Below are 25,651 nucleotides of genomic sequence, written 5' to 3'. Positions count from 1 at the left end.
CATTTTCTGGATGCACTGTGAAGGTTGACACAACATTTATCTTTAACAACGCTATCAAAGTGAATAACAGGCACAACAATGCCGCTGCAACATGGGGCGCCATCTTGATTGTTTTGGGTTGAATAGATCACATGACTGCATCACATGACAACAAATGTGCTTCCATTTTTTTATATGTTCTTTCACTGTCTTTCACTGTCAAATTTCAATTGTTCTACATATTTTCTCTTTTAAAATGTGGTGTGTTCATATTTTTAATGGTGGTGTGCTGACCTGTGTTGATATGGTTAATGGCTTCATTACGGCGGTTCATGCCAACAGCGTCCCACTGATTGGTGCTGTCCAGGTAATGAGTGGCGATGAGTGGTAATGCCAGGTAGATCATGGTTTCCTCTCCATTACCATGAGGCATGACAATAAATCGACCCATGAAATCTCCACTGATGGCCTGCTCGATCGTTTTACTGAAATCCTGACCTTGAGGAACAGAAAGAGGGTGAAGGGCATGACTGTATGAATAACAGAACAAAAACAGGTTTCATTAAAGACCCCAAGAAATGCCTTGATGAGCGCAGATCTCTTTCCTGTGTTCACATATATCCTGTATTCCCTAAACAGGAAGTTAGGATGGAACATATCGAAGGGCACATCCTTTTTAAATAATTAGCTAAAAGTCTTTATTTGACGTCACAGCAGATATGATTTGCTACTTGTCATTGGGGCTAAAAGGGGAAGAGACATTTTCATTCTAGTAATGGCGAGTTTACACTACACAATTTTAAGCCCGATTTTCGCTAGCCGACAGTTTTGTGGAGATTGCCGACAAAAGCTTGAAATCGTAGGCAAATCGGAGCTTGACACCAACACTAATGTCTCAAGTAGGAGCTGCTATTTCACAATGATCTAATCACAATGATGGTCAGATCGCTCCACAGAGTTTCCACTACACTATTTTAAGCCGACAGTTTTGTGGAGATTGCCGACAAAAGCCTTAAATCATAGGCAAATTGGAGCTCGCACCCGTGAACGATGATCGCAATGTGTGAACTATCAAAGACCCGATCTGAGAGTCAGCGAGATATCTAGAATGTTAAATATCTGGACCCGTTTATGTTTTGACTGAATACAACTGCAGCGTTGAGCTACAGCCAATGAGAGAGCAAGAAACGGGCGGGAATTTTCAGTGGGAGGAGTCCTGATGTACCTGAAACAGAACATCAACTAGCGGCTGCGGTATCAAGAAAGTCTCATTTGACCGAAGAAATGGAGGGAAGATGAGTGGAGCATTGGCAGGAGCACCAGCGCCCATTTGATATTTCCTCTGAACTGTCCCACAACCGGGTGGAGAAAGAGACGAGATGGAGAGAAATGGACAATTCTCTTGGACAGTCAGGTCAGCAAATAGGTCGATTGTTCAGTAGGAGGAACTTTTCATATTGTAACCAATAAAATATATGATTAAAAACACACACATCATATTCAGAAATGCATAACATATGATCATGCATTAGTTTTCATATCTCGTATCACTTCTCACGTGTACTCTGTTGCTATTTTGAGAGTCCAGAGTCATTGGCGATTCGTCAATAGTGAAATGTCTTGTAATGTGTTCACCCCTGTTGCCGATTCCTCATGTAATTTGAAAACGCCACGACCTCCATGACAAGACCGACAGTTGTGTGATATGAACGGTACCACGATCCGACATCTTTGAAAGTCGTGTAGTGTGTAGGAGGCATTAGACTGAGCAATTGATTTTCTGATTAAACTGCAAACTTCATTTGAACCAAATATCGATTATTAAAGATCTCTTCTTTAACAGCTGATATGACGAATATGGTTTGATCTCATTAACAGGCCAAAAGCAAAAGATACAGTAGTAGAGAGTGAAACTACACAAATAACGACAATCACTTCAGTACATCACGCTGTTTGACTGACTGATAGAGAGCGCTCGTGGAGTTGCGGTAAGGCAGATACACTAAGCGGTAAAATACACTTTAATATTCAGTAAAAATGCCTGTGTTGGTGAGGTTTTAATATAAATACAGTAATATATGTCTATGGTCAATGTAAACAGCAGGACAAAAACTGAAAGTTTCAATATCTGAATGTTTACTTGGACACTTTACACTATAAACAAATTCAAGTGCTGTTTTCTTCATTTGTATCTTTGTTCTATTGCTTGTGTAATGGGAGCAACTTGTACGTGACAGCTGTGCGGTATGTGTAAACCTTACTCCCCCAAGAGATGCACTAGCGGTGGTGGGGAAAGACTCTGGACAGACCTGGGAAGCCAAGCGAGTAGTCGCGGGTGAACTGGGAGCGTTTGGAGGAGGTCCCTGTCCACGACATCTTCAACTCACACCTCCGGCGGAGCTTTTCAGGCATCCCTGCGGAGGTTGGGGACATTGAACCGGGTGGGCAACGTTCAAAGTTTCCATTGCCGAAGCCGCGGTGGAGAGCTGCGGCCTCAAGGTTTTAGGTGCCGCAAGGGGTGGTAAACCTCGAACACCGTGGTGGACACTGGTGGTCAGGGAAGCCGTCCGACTGAAGAAAGAGGCCTTCCGGGATTTGTTGTCCCGGAGGTCTCCGGAGGCAGTTGCAAGGTACCGACAGGCCCGAAGGGCTGCGGCCTCGGCCGTGAGGGAGGCAAAGAAGTGGGTGTGGGAAAAGTTCGGAGAAACCATGGAGAAGGACTTTCGGTCCGCACCAAAGTGCCTCTGGAAAACCATCCGCCACCTTAGGAGGGGGAAACAGGGAACCATCCAAGCTGTATACAGCAAAGATGGGACGCTGTTGACCTCAACCGAGGAGGTTATTGGGCGGTGGAAGGAACACTTTGAAGAACTCCTAAATCCCAACATGCCCTCTATGGTAGAGGCAGAGCCGGAGGCTGATGGGGATCAGATTCTATTTCCTGGGGAGGTCACTGAGGTAGTCAAACAACTCCACAGTGGCAAAGCCCCAGGGATTGATGAGATCCGACCAGAAATGCTGAAAGCTTTGGATGTGGAGGGGGTGTCATGGATGACACACCTCTTCAACATTGCGTGGAAATCTGGGACAGTGCCTAAGGAGTGGCAGAACGGGGTGGTGGTTCCCTCTTCAAAAGGGGGATCAGAGAGTGTGTGCCAACTACAGGGGTATCACACTTCTCAGCCTCCCTGGTAAAGTTTACTCCAAGGTGCTGGAGAGGAGGGTTCGGCCAATTGTCGAACCTCGGATTGAAGAGGAACAATGTGGTTTTCGACCTGGCCGTGGAACGACGGACCAGATCTTTACTCTCGCAAGGATCCTGGAGGGGGCCTGGGAGTATGCCCATCCGGTCTACATGTGTTTTGTGGATCTGGAGAAGGCATATGACCAGGTCCCCGGAGAGACTGTGGGAGGTGCTGCTGGAGTACGGGGTGGGGGGTCCCTTCTTAGGGCTGATCCAATCCCTGTACGTCCAAAGCGAGAGCTGTGTCCGGGTCCTCGGCACGAAGTCGAGTTCATTCCATGTGGGGTTGGTCTCCGCCAAGGCTGCGCTTTGTCACCAATCCTGTTTGTGATATTCATGGACAGGATATCGAGGCGTAGTCGGGGTGGGGAAGGTGTGCGGTTCGGTGGGCTGGGGATCTCATCGCTGCTTTTTGCAGATGATGTTGTCTTCATATCATCATCAGTCCGTGACCTTCAGCTCTCACTGAATCAGCTGGCAGTCGAGTGTGAAGCAGCTGGGATGAGGATTAGCACCTCTAAATCTGAGGCCATGGTTCTCAGCAGGAAACCGATGGAGTGCGTACTCCAGGTAGGGAATGAGGTTTTGCCCCAAGTGAAGGAGTTCAAGTACCTCGGGGTCTTGTTCACGAGTGAGGGGACAATGGAGCGGGAGGTTGGCCGGAGAATCGGGGCAGCGGGGGCGGTATTGCACTCGCTCTATCGCACCGTTGTCACGAAAAGAGAGCTGAGCCGAAAGGCAAAGCTCTCGATCTACTGGTCAATTTTTCTTCCTACCCTCACCTATGGCCATGAAGGTTGGGTCATGACCAAAAGAACTAGGTCGCGAGTACAAGCGGCCGAAATGGGCTTCCTCAGAAGGGTGGCGGGCTTCTCCCTTAGAGATAGGGTGAGGAACTCAGTCATCCGTGAGGAGCTCGGAGTAGAGCCGCTGCTCCTTTGCGTCGAAAGGAGCCAGTTGAGGTGGTTTGGGCATCTGGTAAGTATGCCCCCTGGCCGCCTCCCTAGGGAGGTGTTTCAGGCACGTCCAGCTGGGAGGAGGCCTCGGGGAAGACCCAGGAATAGGTGGAGAGATTACATCTCCACACTGGCCTGGGAACGCCTCGGGGTCCCCCAGTCAGAGCTGGTTAATGTGGCTCGGGATAGGGAAGTTTGGGGCCCCCTGCTGGAGCAGCTGCCCCGCGACCCGACTTCGGATAAGCGGTTGAAGATGGATGGATGGATGGATTTCATATGAAAGCAAACTGGACACAACTGAAATATACCTATATGTATCATTCAATTACATTCAAATCAGAATCCATTTAAGAGATTTCTAATCAGAATCGAAAACTACATTCTAGTGAGGATTTTATTTGATATTGGATATTTTGGATGAGTCATCAATATTCTTGGTTCGTTTATTTCCATCAGGTAGCTAAATGGTCATTTTGTCTACTTTTAGGAGTGTATCATTTTCATTTGCATTTAATTTCAAGGGGTCTTTAAACAAACCAATGAGCGAATGGTCAAACAAATCCAAGATATCTTCTTTCATACTTAAGGGGCAGTGGTAGCTTGGAAGGGGCAGTGATAGCTTTGTGGTCAAGGCTGTGGGTTGCTGACCTGAACATCAGGGGTTCAAGCCCCAACACTGCCAAGATGCCACTTTTGGGCTCTTGAGCAAGGCCCTTTACCCCACCTGCTCCAGGGGCGCCGTACCATGGCTGACCCTGCGCTCTGACCCCAGATTAGTTGGGATATGCGAAAACTTTGGGGTCCAGTGGTAGCTCAGCAGTTAAGGCTCTGGGATACTGACCGAAAGGTCAGGAGTTCAAGCCCCAGCACTGCCAAGAGACCACTGTTGGGCCCTTGAGCAAGACCCTTGACCCTATCTGCTCCAGGGGCGCTGTTTCATGGCTGACCCTGCGCTCTGACCCCAACTGCCTTTCATTGTCTCTGTACCTGTACTCTGCACAATGACAATAAAGTTGAATCTTAATCTTACTTGTCACTTTGATGTACGTGTTCGCAGGTGTGTTTGGCATCTGAGCATTTGGTTTGTCACTCCTGACAGATACTCGCTGTACTCCACCTGTCATACCGGTTTAGATTGAATGGAGGAAAAGACTGAATCAGAGGGGTTAACGAGGGCTGTATCTGTCATGAGGAATATTTGGGTATTTTTGAGAAAGAACGATTCAGAAGGAATCTCACCCAACTTAGTAGGATTGAGTTGTACATCGTTCTGCTGTACCATAGTCAGCACACCTTCGGACTGAAAACGAAGAGAGTCAAAGTGTGTTTGAATCAAATAATGAAATACTTCAATGAAGGTTAGAATGGCAGGATTAGATGACATAGATTTACTATCAAACTCCTCGAAGGAAACTCAAATATACAGCTAGCTATTTTGTTTCAGGCCAGGAAGGAACTGAAGACTTACCACCACCTTCAAGATCTTTCTCACTCCATCTGAATGGACTGAGTCATATGCTGCTGCCTTCACATCAATTAAGTGATTTCCCAACTCCAAGGGAATAATCACATGAGGAACGGCCTTGGAGGACATTGGCTCGATCTCAACTTCTTTTAGGAACGTTCCTTTCTTACTGGCGGCACTGCAAATGTGTTCTGTCTCCTTAAATTCAACACGTGCCTGGAGGAGAGACCAACAATTGGACATAAAACTTTATCCAAAAGTAATACTCCCCTGAGCATTTACTGTCTGTGTGGGTTTTTGTTATTTGATTAAAATACTCATAAAATTATCATAAAATGTGATTGTTCACCTTAATCTTTTTTGTAGTGTAATTGTGAAGGATGGCTCTTATTTGTAGTTGTTCATTGCGGACAGCTGAGTAAGGTATCTTCAGATCGATGAAAAACCTCTTATAAACTATAATCTCATAAGGATCTGCAACACAGATACCTTTGGAGAAGAAGACAGTGACAGAGAGCTTTATGAAGCAGCACGATACAAGCAGGTCTAAATGGCATGTAGACTCATTTATACTCTTCATCCAGACAGGAATTCTTACCATGAGTTTTTGACAAGCTGACAGCAAAGATTTGCCAGGTAGTGATTGATTCTTTCAGGTAGATGTGTTCTCTTGTGAGTGAAGTTGTTATGCTTAGACATGAATGACAGAGAGAGTTAAGCAAAGACCATATAGCAAATGGACCTGCAAAAGTAAGGATTTCAAACATGCTTCTCAAAAACTCTAAGAGTTGTGTCTTGGTGGCTGAATATATTTTCTCTCTCTCTGCTGTTATTCTGCCGTCACATCTCTCAGACCTCCTCATTGGACACCTACCCTGTCACTCCTCATAACCGTGTTGGCGCCACTCATCATCGGAGCCAATCTAGTCATGCGTCAAGTGTCAAGCGTGTAAAGACGGGGTAATAAACTTGAGGTTGGACGTTACCTACTTTCGTTCGCTACTTTGTTTTGGCTCACGACTTTCCTGACGACTGCTCTTTTGATGTGTCTTTGTATTCTTTTGTTTATTCATCATTGCTTACCCTACTGGATTGTTTCATCTCACATTTGATTTTGTTTTACAAATCCTTCTGTTTAGCCTATCTTATCTCTGTACGGGTTTCTCCAGACCAGGGAGGAAAGGATAGGGAAACACGTCACGTGACCAGGGCCGGTGCTGGCCAAATCGATACCCTACGCAGAGTTCCGGGAGGGGGGGTGGGGGGTCACATGATATGAGCGTGAAGTTATCGTCTGTGTCCCGCAACTGCTTTCGGGTCCTTGAATAACGACTAATATGCGAGTAAGGGCAGCCGGTGGACTTTCTGGTGCCCTCCTAGGGTAAGATGGGAGTTGGTGCAATTCACAAACTGTGTAGTATGCGTATAGGGAGCGCCGGTACTGCACGTGACCTACATTTGCACAACATGGAGAAGTTTATATTTGTATAGACACCTCGGATAAGGAGTGAACACTGTCTCTTGTATGTTTTGTGTTCTTGTAGTCTTGCAGCGAGCATTGAATACAAACATTAAAAGAAATGAAAAACATCAAACTGATCAAATAGCCATGTGTCATATGTCGTTGGAAAGCTCTCAATGAGTAGAATACAACCAACCTATGTGTTTTACTCACAGACGAATTACTAGCTAAGTACATGTCTAGAATATAAAGAGTATTTCATAACTCCTTTAAAGAGTTTATCAGCCTATAAAAATCACCCAAACTCACTTCCATCTATAATGTTTGTCTCCTACTCACCATAACTTGTTATTAGTCGGGCAGACTGGTAGAACCTCCTCTGCCCAAAGCCAGCTCTCTGGGAACTGCGTACGTGATGTGATTTCATCAAAACTCTCATAAAATTCGTCATCCTCACCTGTCAGAGTTAACAGGAAATTGTATATTGTGAACAGAAAACAGGAATAACATTTGACATGTTTTAGGTAAAGAAACAAGCTCTTCTTAGCAACAGATATATACCAAAAAAACAAATCCAATATGCCCAAACGACTCATGGAGCACATGCATTTTTGTGTCTCTTGCTCCCCCACATTAAATCAAATAATAAAAACTCAATTGCAAAGTCAATAAAGAGATTTATACGACCGTAAAGCTTTTATTTATTCATAAGCGATCCTTGTTTGTTTTCCTCTGGGAAATCTATAAACTCCATTTTAACATTATGAAAGCAATGTTGAACATTTTGATTACTTTGTCATGCATTAAATGGACCTCATTACTAAAATCACAAGCAAATGTTGAAAATAATCATATTCGAGGGTGCTTTTGTGATAGGTTGCCTGCAACAATGGAACAACAGTGTTGAGGCAACACTGTTAATATATAGACACCCAGCTAAACAATATGAAATAAGATACGCACTGCGAGCTAGAATCATCTCCTGCTCTCCAGCTTCCATGCTTTGAGTCACTATTTCATTACAGCAGTGCAGGAAGGCATTGATACATTCATGTCCATCTACGATGTATGTGGCTCGCCGTTCACAGGTATAGTCAAGTTTATTATTCCTCATTCCATCAACACAGCACTTCTTCAGATCACCCGAGTATTTACCAACTAAGAAGAAAACAATAGAGTAGAACAAACTTTTAGAAATAGGAGAGAATTAGAAAGTCTCTAATTACAGTCATGAAACTAAATGGTGCAAGCTGATAAGTCCTTTGAATGTTTGCCAATATGCTTGCATACTCTATGGCTCAAGCTGATAGGTTGTTTGACATATAATCTGTTAGATAATCAACATGCGTACTCGCCCTTTTTATAGCATTTATATTGCCTCAGTTGTTTGCATCTAAGCTGGTTTAACTGCAGCATGCTATGAGAGTTTTCTCTCTGAAACCTTCCTCCACCCCAGGACCACCTCTCTAGATCGGTTTCAAATGGTTTCTATGTGTTCTAAGCAGATCTAGTCTGCAAAGACCAAACCAATGAATATGTTATATATCCATTACACCTTAAATTTATTCCAAGGACCATGACTGAAGTAAGAACTACTGGAGATAAAAGGAAGTAACTTTTGGGAAACAGTTAGGGGGGAGAGGGGGTATCATGGTCACTGGAGCCTTGGCGCATATGTAAATGCACAGACTCTAGGCAGGTTCGGTGCTCGTGTGGGTGCCACAGGCCTGTGAACAGATTCCATTCCCCTCTCTCTTCAATTAATTTCCTTTCAAACTCATTTCCTTCTTCTGTTGAATTAAAATAAATAAAACTGCCGCTTCTCACCCAGCGTAGTGGTGACCTGCGTAAGACTGGCTCTCCGTCTTCTTTTTTGCGGGACAGGACACTCTTGCACTAGAGGACATTTAATTATTAGAAAAAGCCACCTCATATAAAACATTTTAAATGTATGCATTTGGCAGATGCTTTTATCCAAAGTGACTTACAGTGCCCTTATTACAGGGACAATCCCCCCAGAGCAACTTGGATTAAGTGTCTTGCTCAAGGACACAATGGTGGTGGCTGTGGGGATCGAACCAGCAACCTTCTGCTTACCAGTTATGTGCTTTAGCCCACTATGCCACCACCACTCCAGAAACCAACCTGAATCATTGGTCATATATAAGACAAAAGCCATAAGGCTTTAGCAATGAGCAGGAAGCACATTTTTAATAAACATATATTTACTTGTTCTGGTGTCGGTGCCTCCTGCTGTGTTGGACTCAAACATGAGACCTGCATCATAGAAAACCCCCATACTGTCCTTTCCACTACCTGCTGTACAGCCAGTGTCATGTTTCTCAATGATGTCCCAGATCTAGAAGTGCAATTAGACAGACACAAATCAACAAGAAGAATTACTACTGAGCGGCTTACGCTATTATAGCCTAATGAAGATTCATCACCTTTGTCTGAGTGAGTCTGTTTTTGTTCAGACCGTGCACAGCCTTGTCCACTGTCACAAGCCCCACTTTAGCTCCAGGATCTCCAGTTATATCCAAGCTGAACTGTTCTCCTGGCTCATAGATCGGTCGAGGCTCCTTGACCTCAACTTTCAGCTGTTTAAAGCAAACACAACACTGAATGGCTCCAGAAAATTTTCAAGAAGTACAGGTGCTGAAAATATAAAAGATCATCAAGACCGTCATTATGGGATTGACTCACCGTCCCCATGCATGTGTCCCTCACATCAACCCAGACCGAGTCGGACACCACCTCGGATGAGCCCACATGGTAAAAAGCCACAAAGCGGAAAGAGGGAAGCATGTCTTTGGTCACAGGTAGAGACAAAGTCACTAGAGATTGTCCTCTTCTCTGAAACCTGCTGGCTTGCACAATCTGCCCTTTACTTAAGATCTGAAAACAAGTGAGACCTTTAAGACATTTATGACATATATGCAACACAAGTTTACACAACACATTTATGTACACAGGTTTTAGTTTTCCTGTAAACTGACTTATATTAATAATTACAAGGTGAACTAAAGGATACAAATGTACTCAGCCTTGTAGTGTATGAATTTTCAAAGTGTAGCATCGTCCCAAATGGAACACTTAACATTTTTACTACATGAAAGCATTTGCCTTTTAACAGCTGATGGAAGTGACGGTTCAAATGCATGCAATGTGTGGCCGCTAGCTTTACTTTTAGCATGTTAGCTAACTTCAGCTCAACACTTGTATCTCAAACAACATACAGTACATTTTCACACAGAGTGGGGTGATGGTAAAGTGTGTAAGGTGTAATTTATAAGTTGTTGTCTTCACAGACGTTTCGCTAGTTTCGCTAGTTTCGCTAGTTGATACATTCTCCATTATTTACAATTGTTTTGTCAGAACAGTAGTGCCTTTCACTTTGTACAGCAAACCACGAGTGCTCAGTGCATGAAGTGTTCAATATTCCACACACAGATTTGACAGTTGAAGAAGGGCATCATCCGAGTAATTTGTTAACATACCGTAATTTCTGGACTATAAGCCGCAACATTTTTCCCACGCTTTGAACCTCGCGGCTTAAACAATGACGCGGCTAATATATGGATTTTTCCCGCTTTCAAATTTTATTAAAAAAAAAAAAAAAAAACATTCTGTGACGTGCTCAGTTTTTTGGCGGCATGAAGCTTTCATTAGACCAATTGAAATTGCTGAACGGGTTAAGGTCAAACAACTTTTTTGTTTACTGTTTAGATTAAATCGAACGCGCTCAAACTTCCCATCATTCTGATTACGGTAGTCATTTTGTCACCCTCAAGACACGGAGAAATGCGTATGATGCTGCTTTCAAGTTGAAGGCGATTGATCTGGCTGTTGGAAAAGGAAATAGAGCTGCTGCACGGGAGACGTTGGAAACAGCAGCGTGAGGAATTGACTCAACTAAATCTGAGGCTTTTCAACTCCGACACCGAAGGAGATGACTTCAGTGGTTTCAGTGCACTGGAGGAGGAAGATAGTGACCAATGACTTTCTTTGTAGGCTACTGTTTACTGCTAATTTTTTATTTTTTGTTACAAGCCGTGTTTCGTTAAAGCCTGTGTAAAGTTCATTTGTTTCAATGTACCGGTAGGCACCTGCGGCTTATAGACATGTGTGGCTTATTTATGTTCAAAATAATATTTGTTTTTAAATTCAGTGGGTGCGGCTTATATTCAGGTGCGCTCAATAGTCCGGAAATTACGGTACTACTCAAACTACTTACACTTCAAAATGACGTAGAATAGTGCAGAAGTATGCAGTTTGGGACACACCTAATGATTACAAAAAGGCTACAGGTTTACTAAACTTGTAAACTGTATGATATATGACAGTTTACAGCTGAGTGAAGCCATTTATCAGAGAAAACGAGAGGTGGTGGAACATACTTTTACATCAATGAAAGTTGGTGTAAAGATTTAACAACATTAAAGATGTGCTGCCCTAATTTGGAAGTGCTCTTTATTAACTATATAACTTTCTACACTCCACGGGAGTTTTCTTAGGTTATTCAGGTGAGTGTTTATATCCCTCCACAAGCGTGTGTGAGCGCAGCGCTGCATCAGATGGCTGATCAGATATATGACTCACCATGAAGGTGAAATCTTGGTCTTGGACTCCTGGACTTTTTCCCAGGTTCAGGTTGACTTTCATTTGATCACCAATCTGAAGCTCTTCAGCATCAATGCCGATGTGAAGGAAGTTCTTGGAGTTACTTTTTGGTATGTAGGTATGAGCTGTCATTTTCTGCACCGCCTGCTGGTCATCACTTAATTTGGGATCTTTGGTTTGTGCCTGAAAGTAAGATGATTATCTTGATTTGATGCTAATGCCAATTAGGACCAGCAAAGAAGAACATGAAAGAAAACGATTGTAAAATTCTAATTTAGACGCCAAATCATTGAATGCATGTGAAGTTGAGATTGCAGGTTTTACGCTGATCTCCAGAGTGGAAGATCCCTCTTGAGAATTGACTGTGAGCTTTGCAATGCCATTGGCCTTCGTTCCACCCCTGACACCTCCAGGATTAACTTCCAGTAGCACATTTTTAGCTGGCATTTGGTCCGGATCAGTTACATAAACCTTTAAAAAACAGAATCAAATGATATTAATATAAATAAAATAATATCATTGATTTACTGGAATTAGGGGGAGGGGGAGGGGTGGTGTTGAATCCTGTGTTCTGTTACCTCCCCCTCCATTTCCCCAGAATCTGTGCCCCTGTATATTTCACAGTATATTTCATTGTTATAGTTTTACTACAAATACACATTTCTTGAAAGTCTATGTTTTATACCGAGACATCAAAAGGCATTCCAGGTTTGAAGAATTGTGGCGTTCTTTTGAAGTGGATGGTGTACGGTGATGTCACAATCTGGATGCCTCTCCTGTGTGCTTCTACCATTTCACTGCCTGAAACACACACGCACACAATATCATGACTAGGTATGGCATAATTTAGCACATAAACTTAAAGTTACAGTGTAATTCCTGTGCCTAAACTACACTGCACTAGATCTCTCACCAGTATCTGTTAAAACACTGACTGAAATGTAGATTGACTGTCCAAGCAGTTGGTTGATGTGTGGGAAGGTTTGAAGTATCATCTCCTTAGTCAGCTTGGCCTCACCCTCTCCATCTGATATCTGCAATTTAGATAAGGGCGAACATAAGCGGACCGTAGTTTAATATGTAATTAAGCTCAGGTGTGCACAAGGGGCTTTAAAGCTCACCGAAACTCTTTGCAAAGAGGAGGGAATACTTGTCTTCCTCTCAATCTCCATCACCCCAAACACCACAAACGCATGTCCTTTCACTTTGTTTCCATGCAGGTACCTAGAAACATCAGACTTCATCAGTACCAACGGGCATATTTGTACCTTGAGAAATGCTATCATAACTATGCAGTTTTATATGGTAAACATATCCTAGCTTCCTATGCACAGACAACTATGAGTACGCCATTTGTAGGCTGCTTCCCTTTAAAACATGTAACAAATTAAATCAAATTTAAAACAATGGTGTAAATTTGGTGATGTACTAGCTGACCAATGGTAGATAGGGGGTGTCTTCACACTTCATATTTAAAGGAAAATTCCAGGTTCAGTACAAGTTAAGCTCAATTGACAGCATTTGGCATAATGTTGATTATCACAAAAGTTAATTTAGACTCGTCCTTAAAAAAAAAAGCACAAATGTGTGTTCCAGTGAGACACTTACAATGCAAGTCAATGGGGTTTAATCTGTAAACATTAAAATACTGTTTCAAAAGTATAGACACAAGACATAAACAATATGTGTGTTAACATGATTTTACTGCCATAAAATCAATTACTAACCGCATCTGTGGAAAGATATAACAATATTAAAACTTTGTTGCCTAGACGACATAATGCTGCAAACCCTGTAATCCAGCAAAACTATGTTTAAAAACTTTACAGCCCAAATAATACACACGTTTTAACAGAATCATTTATGTAAGCGCTTTTATAAAATTATAAGCTTCACAGTTCTGCCTTCAAACCCTCAAAAAAAAAACCATTGACTTCCATTGACACCATTGACTTCCATTGACTTCCATTGACACCATTGACTTCCATTGACTTCCATTGACCCCATTGACTTTCATTGACCCCATTGACTTCCATTGATTTCCATTGACTTCCAGTGACCCCATTGACTTTCATTGACACCATTGACTTCCATTGACTTCCAGTGACCCCATTGACTTCCATTGACCCCATTGACTTCCATTGACACCATTGACTTCCATTGACACCATTGACTTCCATTGACTTCCATTGACCCCATTGACTTTCATTGACCCCACTGACTTCCATTGATTTCCATTGACTTCCAGTGACCCCATTGACTTTCATTGACACCATTGACTTCCATTGACTTCCAGTGACCCCATTGACTTCCATTGACCCCATTGACCTCCATTGACTTCCATTGACCCCATTGACTTCCATTGACCCTGTTGACTTCCATTGACCCCATTGACCCCATTGACTTCCATTGACTTCCATTGACACCATTGACTTCCATTGACCCCATTGACTTCCATTGACACCATTGACTTCCATTGAATTCCATTGACCCCATTGACTTCCATTGACTTCCATTGACCCCATTGACTTCCATTGACCCCATTGACTTCCATTGACCCCATTGACTTCCATTGACCCCATTGACTTCCATTGACTTCCATTGATTTCCATTGACCCCATTGACACCATTGACTTCCATTGACCCCATTGACTTCCATTGAATTCCATTGACCCCATTGACTTCCATTGACTTCCATTGACTTCCATTGATTTCCATTGACCCCACTGACTTCCATTGACACCATTGACTTCCATTGACACCATTGACTTCCATTGACTTCCATTGACCCCATTGACTTTCATTGACCCCATTGACTTCCATTGATTTCCATTGACTTCCATTGACCCCATTGACTTCCATTGAATTCCATTGACCCCATTGACCTCCATTGACCCCATTGACTTCCATTGACCCCATTGACTTCCATTGACCCCATTGTAAGTGGCTCACCATAACCTCGGACAAACCAAAATATTTTTTGACACAAATGCTGTCGATTGAACTCTTGTACTGAACCCAGAATATTCCTTTAAGGAAACACCAGTTAATATTTTCACAGAATAACAAAATATACTGAGTAGAAACAAGCTACAATTAAACACGTATATTGGCTTTTACCTGGCATGAATATCAACTGTCAGACTAGCGTCATTCACACTGAAGAATGATTGGCTGGGTGATAATGTGACTTCAAAAGTTGGAAGCACTGTAAAAACAAATCCAAACGACAATCAGCGACAGAAGTGAATAGACGATATATTAGTTTAAAATGCATAACATAATTCATGTGGTTATTTTCAACAAAATATACAATATGATGGTATATACTAGCTTTTACCATATTCTTTGACTTCAAAGTCAGCTGTGAAGTTCTTTTGTGGGGTGTTCTTGAATCTTGTAATCACCCTCCAGATCCCAGGGCTACACATAATAAAATATATCAGATATATAATACATCAGATAATGACACTCATATGATTATTATCAGAAATTAAACACAAATGACTTTCAGGTCTCAGTTGTCCTCATAAACGTACCTAGCAATCTCAGGTATCGCGTATTTTCCTGACCGAATCCCTTGCACTGGAAATACGATTTCTGCCATTGCTGTGATGCCTTGAGGATTCTTGGGAAAAACAAACAATAAGATGTAAATAAAAAGCTAATATTAATTTTATCTCATGTATGTGCATTTTATAAATATACCTATACATTTAGAATCATTTATATATATTTATATATACTGTATATTTAACTACTCAACTAGATATACACCGATTACAGTCAGGGGCGGTTCTAGACCACAGTAACTGGGGGGGGCCAGGCAGGAGCCACTTGTGCTTTTAGGGGGCACACTTTTAACATGTATTTTAACCTACTTTCAGGATTATTTCAAGTAATGTTTTTAATTACTGCCACCCACAGGACAAACTGCGCATCGCACCCAAAATTGTTTGGTGTGATACCATTCTAAATTTAGGGGGGCCAGAGAGGGGGGGGCAAGCTTGTTGACAGGGGGGCACTGGCCAACCCCCCTAGAACCGCCACTGATTACAGTCAGAATGTGTGGAGTACACAAACAATTATAAAATGTTGTGAGTATGGTGAACACTCCAAAAATTATTTTAGCCTATTTTTATGTTTTACACATTTAAATTTCATAACGCAATTCAATCAAAATAAATTGTCATTTTTAACTAAATAAAATCAATCATTTTTTTTATTGAAACTGAAATGTGTTTTGAATGTTTTACCACAATATCCACTGAAATTCCATCATGTTCATGTGGTTGGAGACCAGGAGTCAGAGAGAAGATCCTGTACTGAACTAAAGCAAATTGATATGAACAACGTTAATAGTTTCATTGTATTATGCCATTTAACAGGGGGCTGTTGTGTTCCCAGTGTAATTAATTGGCTCTTTATCTTACCTGTGCTAGTTGGGGTGTAGATGGGCTTGTCGGTTTGTATGAATATATATCCAGACTGGAAAGACACCATGACCACTTTCTCCAGAACTTTGGAAGGAAATTCAGCTTGTAGATACACGTACTGCTTCTCCAGAGGATCATCACTGAAATAGTCCCTATCACTGGGAATCTAAACGGGAATAAAACAATGTGACTTTAATTTTGAGTGGGTACAAATACAAATCAGGTACACAAAAACAATATATATTTATATTTATATATAAAACTGGGAACATATTTTATAATCATGAAAAATAAAACCCCAATATAAGAGAGTGTTCTGTTCCACACAATTCTAAGTTTGCTCAACATGTATGAAGTGATGTCACCTTTATATCTGTAAGGCTCTGGTAATGGTTGGCTGCAGTCAGGGTCACTGATTTGGACAGTAACCTTATGTTTTTTCGCGGGTGGTTCATCACTGAAATCTTCACGTTCAGGTCACTTCCAGAGTAGTCCTGAGCCTCCACAAACACGTTCTCTGAGGAACCCACCCTCAGCAAATTAGGGGCCAACAGAACATATCTGCAATCAAATAGCTTTAAATCTTAAAAACTGATATTGTGGAGACTGGATCTATTGATCTTTATAGAAACATGCCTTCTGTGACAATATGTCTTAGCTGAAAGATATTGAGATTTCCACTGTTATACAGTAATAAAAGGTACAGTTCATTGAACATACATTTGGCATTTTGTAAAAACGAGCCTATTTAGGGGTAAATTGTCACTTTTTAACAACAAAGGCTATTTAATGTCAATTCAGCCAAGTACTGTAAAACACAATATATAAAACAGCATAAATGTGAAAGAAAACATCCGCTCCAAAATCAATCAATCAATCTATCTATCTATCTATCTATCTATCTATCTATCTATCTATCTATCTATCTATCTATCTATCTATCTATCTATCTATCTATCTATCTGTCTGTCTGTCTGTCTGTCTGTCTGTCTGTCTGTCTGTCTGTCTATCTATCTATCTATCTACCATCTGTCTGTTTGTCTGTCTGTCTGTCTGTCTATCTATCTATCTATCTATCTATCTATCTATCTATCTACCATCTGTCTGTTTGTCTGTCTGTCTGTCTGTCTATTATCTATCTATCTGTCTGTCTGTCTGTCTATTATCTATCTGTCTGTCTGTCTATCTATCTATCTATCTATCTATCTATCTATCTATCTATCTATCTATCTATCTATCTATCTATCTATCTATCTGTCTGTCTATCTATCTATCTATCTATCTATCTATCTATCTGTCTGTCTGTCTGTCTGTCTGTCTATTATCTATCTGTCTGTCTGTCTGTCTCTCTGTCTATCTATCTATCTATCTGTCTGTCTATCTATCTATCTGTCTGTCTATCTATCTATCTGTATGTCTGTCTATCTGTCTGTCTATCTATCTATCTATCTGTCTATCTATCTATCTATCTATCTATCTGTCTATCTGTCTGTCTGTCTCTGTCTGTCTATCTATCTATCTGTCTGTCTATCTATCTATCTGTCTGTCTATCTGTCTGTCTGTCTCTCTGTCTGTCTATCTATCTATCTGTCTGTCTATCTGTCTGTCTATCTATCTATCTGTCTATCTATCTATCTGTCTGTCTGTCTGTCTGTCTGTCTGTCTGTCTATCTATCTATCTATCTATCTATCTATCTATCTATCTATCTATCTATCTATCTATCTATCTGTCTGTCTGTCTGTCTGTCTGTCTGTCTGTCTATCTATCTATCTATCTATCTATCTGTCTATCTGTCTGTCTGTCTCTGTCTGTCTATCTATCTATCTGTCTGTCTGTCTGTCTATCTATCTATCTATCTGTCTGTCTCTCTGTCTGTCTATTATCTGTCTGTCTGTCTATTATCTGTCTATCTGTCTGTCTGTCTGTCTGTCTGTCTATTATCTGTCTGTCTGTCTGTCTATTAATTCAATTCAATTCAATTGAGCTTTATTGGCATGACTGTGTAAAATAGCACAATATTGCCAAAGCAATAGTAATATACAAACATATGTGTAGATAAATAAAAGTGAACAATAAAAAACAAAAAAAAAACATTTCCATATTATGCATAAATATATCACAATAAATAAAATAAAAAATTAAAAAAAAATATATACAATAACAAAAATAAGTATAGAGAGCAGTTTAATGGAACGGAGGGTTCAGCCCTTGTCCCTCATATGATGGCAGGAAGACACATACTGCGCTGCCAGCTGAACACACTCTTCTTTCTCTCCCAAAATATAACACAGTTTGTTTATGAGGCTCGCTTGTTGAAATTGAGGTACAATCTGTGCTATTTGTGTGAAGTAGGCGTCTCTGATGTTTTTATACTTGCTGCACTCAGTGAGGAAGTGCAGCTCGTCCTCTACGGCCCCATCAGTGCAGTGTGGACACAGTCTGAGCTCTCTCTCTCTCCAACTCTGCCTGTGTCGGCCCGTCTCCACACACAGACTGTGCTCACTAATGCCATACTTTGTCAGGAGCTTTCTCTGACCATAATTACTGATTTCAGTCAGGTATGGTGCCAATTTATAATCGGACTTTATTTTGTTGAAATATTTTAATTTATTTAGTTGTGTGACCTTTATCTGCCAATCGTGTATGTATTCTTCTTTGGTTATTTTCCCTATTTCTTTTACTTTTGAGTGTCTGAATTGAATTGATGAATTCAGTTGGTGTTTTTCCACTAAATGTAGCATGGGGTCGCTCTCTGTGTGTCCTGCCCTGTATCTGAGAGCGCAGTGATGGTAACTCTCTGTCTGCTGGCGTCTGATAGATGGAACCAGAACTTCACGGCTCTCTTCTGGATTTCAGAGAGCAGAGGGAATCTGCCTAATTCTGCCCGGCAACCCAGGCTTGGAGCGTTTCTGTGAGTTCCCAGGATGTTCTTGCAGAACTCAAGGTGGAAAATTTCAGCGGGGGTTTTGTCCCAGGATTCGTAATTTAGTTTAAATTTGGGGCCCCAGATTTCACAGCCGTAAAGAAGGATGGGTTTTATGATGCTGTCAAAGATTTTCAGCCACAGTTTAATGGGTGGGTTAAATTTGAACAGGGGTTTTCTTATACTGTAATAAGCCCTACGTGCTTTATCAGTCAGATCTTTTATTGCAGTGTCAAATTTTCCAGAAGCTGAGATTGTCAGACCCAAATAATTATAACAGGTGACATGATTAAGAATTGTTCCCCAAGTGTAAATTTGTATTTCTTGTCAGTAAGGCGAGGTTTTTCTGAAAGATCATGATTTTAGACTTGTCCATGTTGATGGGTAAGGCCCAGTCGCTGCTGTACTGGTCCAGAAGCGAGAGGCTGTGGTGCAGACCCTCTTCATGAGGAGACAGCATCAGAAGATCGTCAGCGTACAGGAGGCTTCTGATCTCTCTGTCCTCGAGGGTCAGACCGGGACAAGAGGACTTCTCCAGTGTTGATGCCAGTTCATTAATATAGATATTAAATAGAGTCGGGCTGAGGCTGCAGCCTTGACGGACTCCTTTAGTTTGGCTGAAATAATCAGTACGTTTGTCATTAATCTTAACCCCGCATTGGTTCCCATTGTATATGTCCTTTATGATGTCATATGTCCTTCCTCCTATTCCACTTTGGATTAGTTTTAGGAAAAGTCCATTATGCCATACCGAATCAAAGGCTTTTTAAAATCAATGAAGCAGCCAAATATTTTCCCTTGTTTTGTTTGTTGGACGTGTTTTTGTATGAGTGTGTGGAGTGTGTAAATGTGATTTGATGTTCTCTGTTTAGGCATAAATCCAATTTGACAATTGTTAAGGATCTTGTGTTCTTGAATGAACTGAACTAATCTGTCATTGATGATGGAGCAGAAGAGTTTGCCCAGGTTGCTGCTCACTGTGATGCCCCTATAGTTATTTGGGTCGTACTTCTCACCCTGTTTAAAGATTGGTGTAATCAAATTTTCTTTCCATATCTCAGGAAAGTGTCCTGCTTTTAATAAAAGATTGAATAATTTGAGAATTGCATCTTTCAGTTTGGGGCTGCTGTGTTTCAGCATCTCATTTGATACTAAATCCACGCCACAGGATTTTTTGAGTTTTTAGGGATTTCATCTTGTCTGTCAGTTCATTTAGTAATATGGGCTGGTCTAGATGGTTTAGCTGGTCTTTTACAGTGCGCTCCAGGGTATATAGTTGGGAGGTCAGATGTTTTTGGGTGAGGGTTAGTTCGTTTTGTGAATAGAGTTTTCCAAAATGTTCGGTCCAGATGTTTGGGTCATAGATGGGAATGTGTTTAGGTTCTTTTGATTGATCTAATTTACTCCATAATTCCCAAAAAGAATTCTGATCTACTGCCTCCTCAATCTTATTAAGCTTTGCTTTCATGTGATCAGCTTTTTTCTGTATTAGAAGTGACTTGTATGTTTTGAGGGTTTGCTGATATTTGTCTCGTGTTTGTTGGTTTGCAGGGTCTCTGTGTTTTATATTTGATAATGATCTTAATTCTTTTCTTAATTTTTGGCACTCTTTATCAAACCAACCAACTTTAGCAATTTCTTTCTTACATCTATAATTTTTTCTTTTTCTCAGGGCTTTTCTGACCACTGTAGAAAATATTTCGTTTAATTGATGAGTTGCTAAATTGATAGTTTTCTTCTCTTCACTAAATGAAGTAGACAGAAATGAATCTATCATGTTCTGGACCTGAGTGCTGTGGAGCTGGGCTTCATACTGGGCAGGACTGTCTTTACCCCATATAAACGTGGAGGGAGGGGTGCAGTTTAACCTTGGGAACTGAAGGCCGGAGATTCACGGATCTGTTCAGACTGAGGACTGTGTGGCTGTGGTCTGATAATGGCAGCTGTGGCATTACTGTGAAATAGTTGACTTTACTGTGGTCTACATCAGTGATGGCGTAATCTACTGCGCTGCTGCCGAGATGTGAGCAGTAGGTGAACCGACCCAGAGAATCTCCCTTTGTTCTGCCGTTAGCGATATACAGGCCCAGGCTTTTGCAGAGCTGCAGGACTTGTTTTCCGTGCCTGTTTATCGTGTTGTCATAATTCTGACGTGCCTTCGTAAAGTGTTTCCGTTGATATATATGTGAGTTGTTAATATATTTGTCTCCATCTGTGGTAATGTAATCTGCTTCCTTCCCCGTTCTAGCGTTCAGATCCCCATTAACAGAACCGATCCTAGAGCTTGAAAGTAAACGATCTCTGACTGTAGGGTTGGGAAGATGTCTTCATTATAATAAGGAGACTCGTATGGGGGATGTATGTGGCACACAGGTACAAGTCCTCATCTAAACACAGAAGCTCTTTTTGAAGTTTTAACCAAATATGTGTTTTCCTTTTTTCACAGGCTGAATATAGTGCCACAAATGATCTTTAAACCAAACTATGATTCCTCCTGAATCTCTTCCATTTTTAATATTAGGCTGTTTGATTGAAGGGATTCAGTAGCTCTCTGTAGTTTGGAGGAGTGCAGATTTTGGAGTCTAAACGACACCATGTCTCAAGTAATATAATTATGTCTGAACTATATACAATATTTACAAAATCAGGGTTAGTCGTTTTCTCCCCAAAAGCAGAAGAGAACATCCCCTGAATGTTATAGCATGCTCTCTCTCGATGGCGAGACTGTGCTCACTCAGCCTGTACTTGCTCAGGATCTGTCTCTCTCTCTCACTGTCTGTCTCTCTCTCTCACTGTCTGTCTCTCTCGATGGCGAGACTGTGCTCACTCAGCCTGTACTTGCTCAGGATCTGTCTCTCTCTCTCACTGTCTGTCTCTCTCGATGGCGAGACTGTGCTCTGAGCCTGTACTTGCTCAGGATCTGTCTCTCTCTCTCACTGTCTGTCTCTCTCTCTCACTGTCTGTCTCTCTTGATGGCGAGACTGTGCTCTGAGCCTGTACTTGCTCAGGATCTGTCTCTCTCTCTCACTGTCTGTCTCTCTCTCTCACTGTCTGTCTCTCTCGATGGCGAGACTGTGCTCTGAGCCTGTACTTGCTCAGGATCTGTCTCTCTCTCTCACTGTCTGTCTCTCTCGATGGCGAGACTGTGCTCTGAGCCTGTACTTGCTCAGGATCTGTCTCTCTCTCTCACTGTCTGTCTCTCTCGATGGCGAGACTGTGCTCACTCAGCCTGTACTTGCTCAGGATCTGTCTCTCTCTCTCACTGTCTGTCTCTCTCTCGATGGCGAGACTGTGCTCACTCAGCCTGTACTTGCTCAGGATCTGTCTCTCTCTCTCACTGTCTGTCTCTCTCTCTCACTGTCTGTCTCTCTCGATGGCGAGACTGTGCTCACTCAGCCTGTACTTGCTCAGGATCTGTCTCTCTCTCTCACTGTCTGTCTCTCTCGATGGCGAGACTGTGCTCTGAGCCTGTACTTGCTCAGGATCTGTCTCTCTCTCTCACTGTCTGTCTCTCTCTCTCACTGTCTGTCTCTCTTGATGGCGAGACTGTGCTCTGAGCCTGTACTTGCTCAGGATCTGTCTCTCTCTCTCACTGTCTGTCTCTCTCTCTCACTGTCTGTCTCTCTCGATGGCGAGACTGTGCTCTGAGCCTGTACTTGCTCAGGATCTGTCTCTCTCTCTCACTGTCTGTCTCTCTCGATGGCGAGACTGTGCTCTGAGCCTGTACTTGCTCAGGATCTGTCTCTCTCTCTCACTGTCTGTCTCTCTCGATGGCGAGACTGTGCTCACTCAGCCTGTACTTGCTCAGGATCTGTCTCTCTCTCTCACTGTCTGTCTCTCTCTCTCACTGTCTGTCTCTCTCTCGATGGCGAGACTGTGCTCACTCAGCCTGTACTTGCTCAGGATCTGTCTCTCTCTCTCACTGTCTGTCTCTCTCTCGATGGCGAGACTGTGCTCTGAGCCTGTACTTGCTCAGGATCTGTCTCTCTCTCTCACTGTCTGTCTCTCTCTCTCACTGTCTGTCTCTCTCTCGATGGCGAGACTGTGCTCACTCAGCCTGTACTTGCTCAGGATCTGTCTCTCTCTCTCACTGTCTGTCTCTCTCTCTCACTGTCTGTCTCTGTCTCGATGGCGAGACTGTGCTCTGAGCCTGTACTTGCTCAGGATCTGTCTGTCTGTCTATTATCAGTCTATCTGTCTGTCTATCTATCTGTCTGTCTGTCTGTCTGTCTATTATCTGTCTGTCTGTCTGTCTGTCTATTATCTATTGGAACAACAGGTTTTGCTGTACCTAAGCAGTAAACATATTGATCTGGATGATAGTAACATCTCTAGCTGCCATGCAATCCCAAACAAGGATCGTAAAGAGAAGCATCCATAGTGATACAGTTAGTTTCACAAAAGCACAAGATTGAGTTACTGCAACAGACCAGAAGATTCAAATGTACCGGAGTCTACATAAACGAGTATTTAACAAAGAAAAATGCTGAAATAGCAAAATGGAGCCATATACTCAGGAAACAAGACACAATACAAGCAACATGGACAAGGAATGGGAAGATGTACATCCGACCAAATGGAGAAGAGCAAAACAGGCCAACCATAATAAGAAAATTACAAGAATTGGACAGTTACAAGTGATGGTCCATTTCAGCAGGATAAAGGACTTTGTATTGCTATGGAGGAACTTGTGAAGAAACTGCGGAATATAACCATAGATGATATGTCTGACCGGGATGAACTTAAGAGGTATGGTTTTGAAAATGAATTGATCCGGATATGCATTACTATAACAATCTTGACATAAATTGTAATTATTATACGGAACAAGAATTTAATAAGAGTGTGGAAATGTGTGGTGCTCTGTCCGTCATACATTTCAATAGCAGAAGTCTAAGTAAAAATTACTCCGCTATCAAAGAATTTCTTAAGTCCTTTAAAAAATGTACTATAATAGCAATATCAGAGACTTGGCTTGATGATGGCAAAGTGGGTGACGTGGGTCTTGAGGGATACGAGTTGTATACTACCAATAGGAATAATAAAAAGGGCGGAGGAGTGGCTTTGTATATAGATCAATCATTAAGAAGTAAAATTGTAAAAAATGTTTCATACAGTATAGACAATGTTCTGGACTGTGTAACAGTGGAAATTGAAGTAGAACACTCCAGTAATATAATTATTAGCTGTGTGTACAGACCACCAGGAACTTGTTTATCAACATTTAATGAAAAAATTGTAGATTTGCTTAACAATATGACCACTGACAAAGTACAAATAGTGTGTGGAGACTTCAACATTGATATACTTAATCAATGTGTCTTTAAAGGCATTTCTGAGTTTATAAATATAATGTACAGTAATCATTTATGTCCACTTATTGATAAGCCAAGCAGAATTACAACAGAAACAGCAACACTAATAGACCATATTTTTACCAACAGACTTGAGGAAAAAGTTGTTGGGGGCTTATTTATTACGATGTCAGTGATCATTTACCAGTGTTTGCAATATTTCCTAAATTTTTTATACGAAAAAAGAAATCCCAGACCATTAATAAATTCATAAGAAGATGTACGGCAAAAAATATTGAAGAATTTAAAAAGGAACTCAGTAATCAAAACTGGTCTGATATTTATGCAGAAAGTGATGCAAATGTGGCATATGATACTTTTTTGTATAGATTTATTGAGTTGTATAATATCAATTGCCCCGTGAAGATGATTCACAACCAAGAAAATAAATCAGCAAAAAAGCCATGGATAACAAAAGTTATTGAAAATGCATGTAAAAAGAAGAATACACTATATGTGAAATTTGTAAAACAAAGGACTATTGAGTCGGAAGAAAAATATAAAAAATATAAAAATAAATTGGGAAGTATTATCCGAAATAGTAAAAAACAATATTTTCATACCCTCCTAGAACAACAAAAGCAAAATATGCAAGGAACTTGGAAAGTATTAAACAACATTATTAAACAAATGATTAACAAACAAGAGAGTCCAAGTTATTTCATAAATGATAAAGAAGTTCCCATTAGAAATCCAAAGGAGATAGTAAATGAATTCAATGATTATTTTGTTAACGTTGGTTTCAATTTGGCAAAAGGTATTATTGAATCAAAAAGTAAAAATATAAAGAGTTGTGAAAATATCAGTAGGAACTTTTCCTCGATGTATGTGTCCGACATTACCAAAAATGAAATACTGGAGATTGTGAATGGTTTTAAAAATAAAAGGTCAACCGATTGGACAGATATTGATATGAAACTAGTTAAAAATATAATCCATTTAATATTAGAACCCCTGATTTATATCTTGAATTTGTCCTTTAAATCTGGAGTGTTTCCAGATCAGATGAAAATTGCAAAAATGATACCAATTTACAAGAGTGGTGATAGTCATTTATACTCAAACTATAGACCAATTTCATTATTATCTCAATTTTCAAAAATACTGGAAAAACGTTTTTTGAAGAGGCTTGATAGTTTCATAGAAAAATGCATGATATTAAGTGATGAGCAATATGGATTCAGAGGTGGTCGATCGACTTCAATGGC

The 25,651-nt window shown here is 41.2% G+C and overlaps 1 protein-coding gene across 1 annotated transcript in view; it reads right to left on the bottom strand.

Moving 5' to 3' along the window:
* LOC127643797 (complement C3-like) overlaps positions 1–25,651 on the bottom strand; it is a 44,817-nt gene that overhangs the window by 11,556 nt on the left and 7,610 nt on the right. Inside the window, exons 2-24 of the mRNA XM_052126688.1 lie at positions 16,531–16,726; positions 16,163–16,331; positions 15,986–16,059; positions 15,269–15,357; positions 15,070–15,152; positions 14,850–14,937; positions 12,851–12,953; positions 12,643–12,763; positions 12,415–12,530; positions 12,054–12,200; positions 11,709–11,912; positions 9,813–10,004; positions 9,554–9,706; positions 9,336–9,465; positions 8,934–9,002; positions 8,070–8,264; positions 7,446–7,563; positions 6,243–6,334; positions 5,994–6,133; positions 5,648–5,860; positions 5,419–5,479; positions 5,210–5,296; positions 274–477 (exon numbers count right to left, since the gene is read on the bottom strand). Coding sequence (XP_051982648.1) covers positions 274–477; positions 5,210–5,296; positions 5,419–5,479; positions 5,648–5,860; positions 5,994–6,133; positions 6,243–6,334; positions 7,446–7,563; positions 8,070–8,264; positions 8,934–9,002; positions 9,336–9,465; positions 9,554–9,706; positions 9,813–10,004; positions 11,709–11,912; positions 12,054–12,200; positions 12,415–12,530; positions 12,643–12,763; positions 12,851–12,953; positions 14,850–14,937; positions 15,070–15,152; positions 15,269–15,357; positions 15,986–16,059; positions 16,163–16,331; positions 16,531–16,726 — 3,044 coding nt within the window. The remainder of the gene's footprint in view (positions 1–273; positions 478–5,209; positions 5,297–5,418; positions 5,480–5,647; positions 5,861–5,993; positions 6,134–6,242; positions 6,335–7,445; positions 7,564–8,069; positions 8,265–8,933; positions 9,003–9,335; positions 9,466–9,553; positions 9,707–9,812; positions 10,005–11,708; positions 11,913–12,053; positions 12,201–12,414; positions 12,531–12,642; positions 12,764–12,850; positions 12,954–14,849; positions 14,938–15,069; positions 15,153–15,268; positions 15,358–15,985; positions 16,060–16,162; positions 16,332–16,530; positions 16,727–25,651) is intronic.

Source organism: Xyrauchen texanus, chromosome 5, assembly GCF_025860055.1.
Source record: "Xyrauchen texanus isolate HMW12.3.18 chromosome 5, RBS_HiC_50CHRs, whole genome shotgun sequence".
Lineage (NCBI taxonomy): Eukaryota > Metazoa > Chordata > Actinopteri > Cypriniformes > Catostomidae > Xyrauchen > Xyrauchen texanus.
The sequence above is the reverse complement of the archived record's forward strand: the minus strand, read 5'-3'. Positions and strand labels throughout refer to the sequence as shown.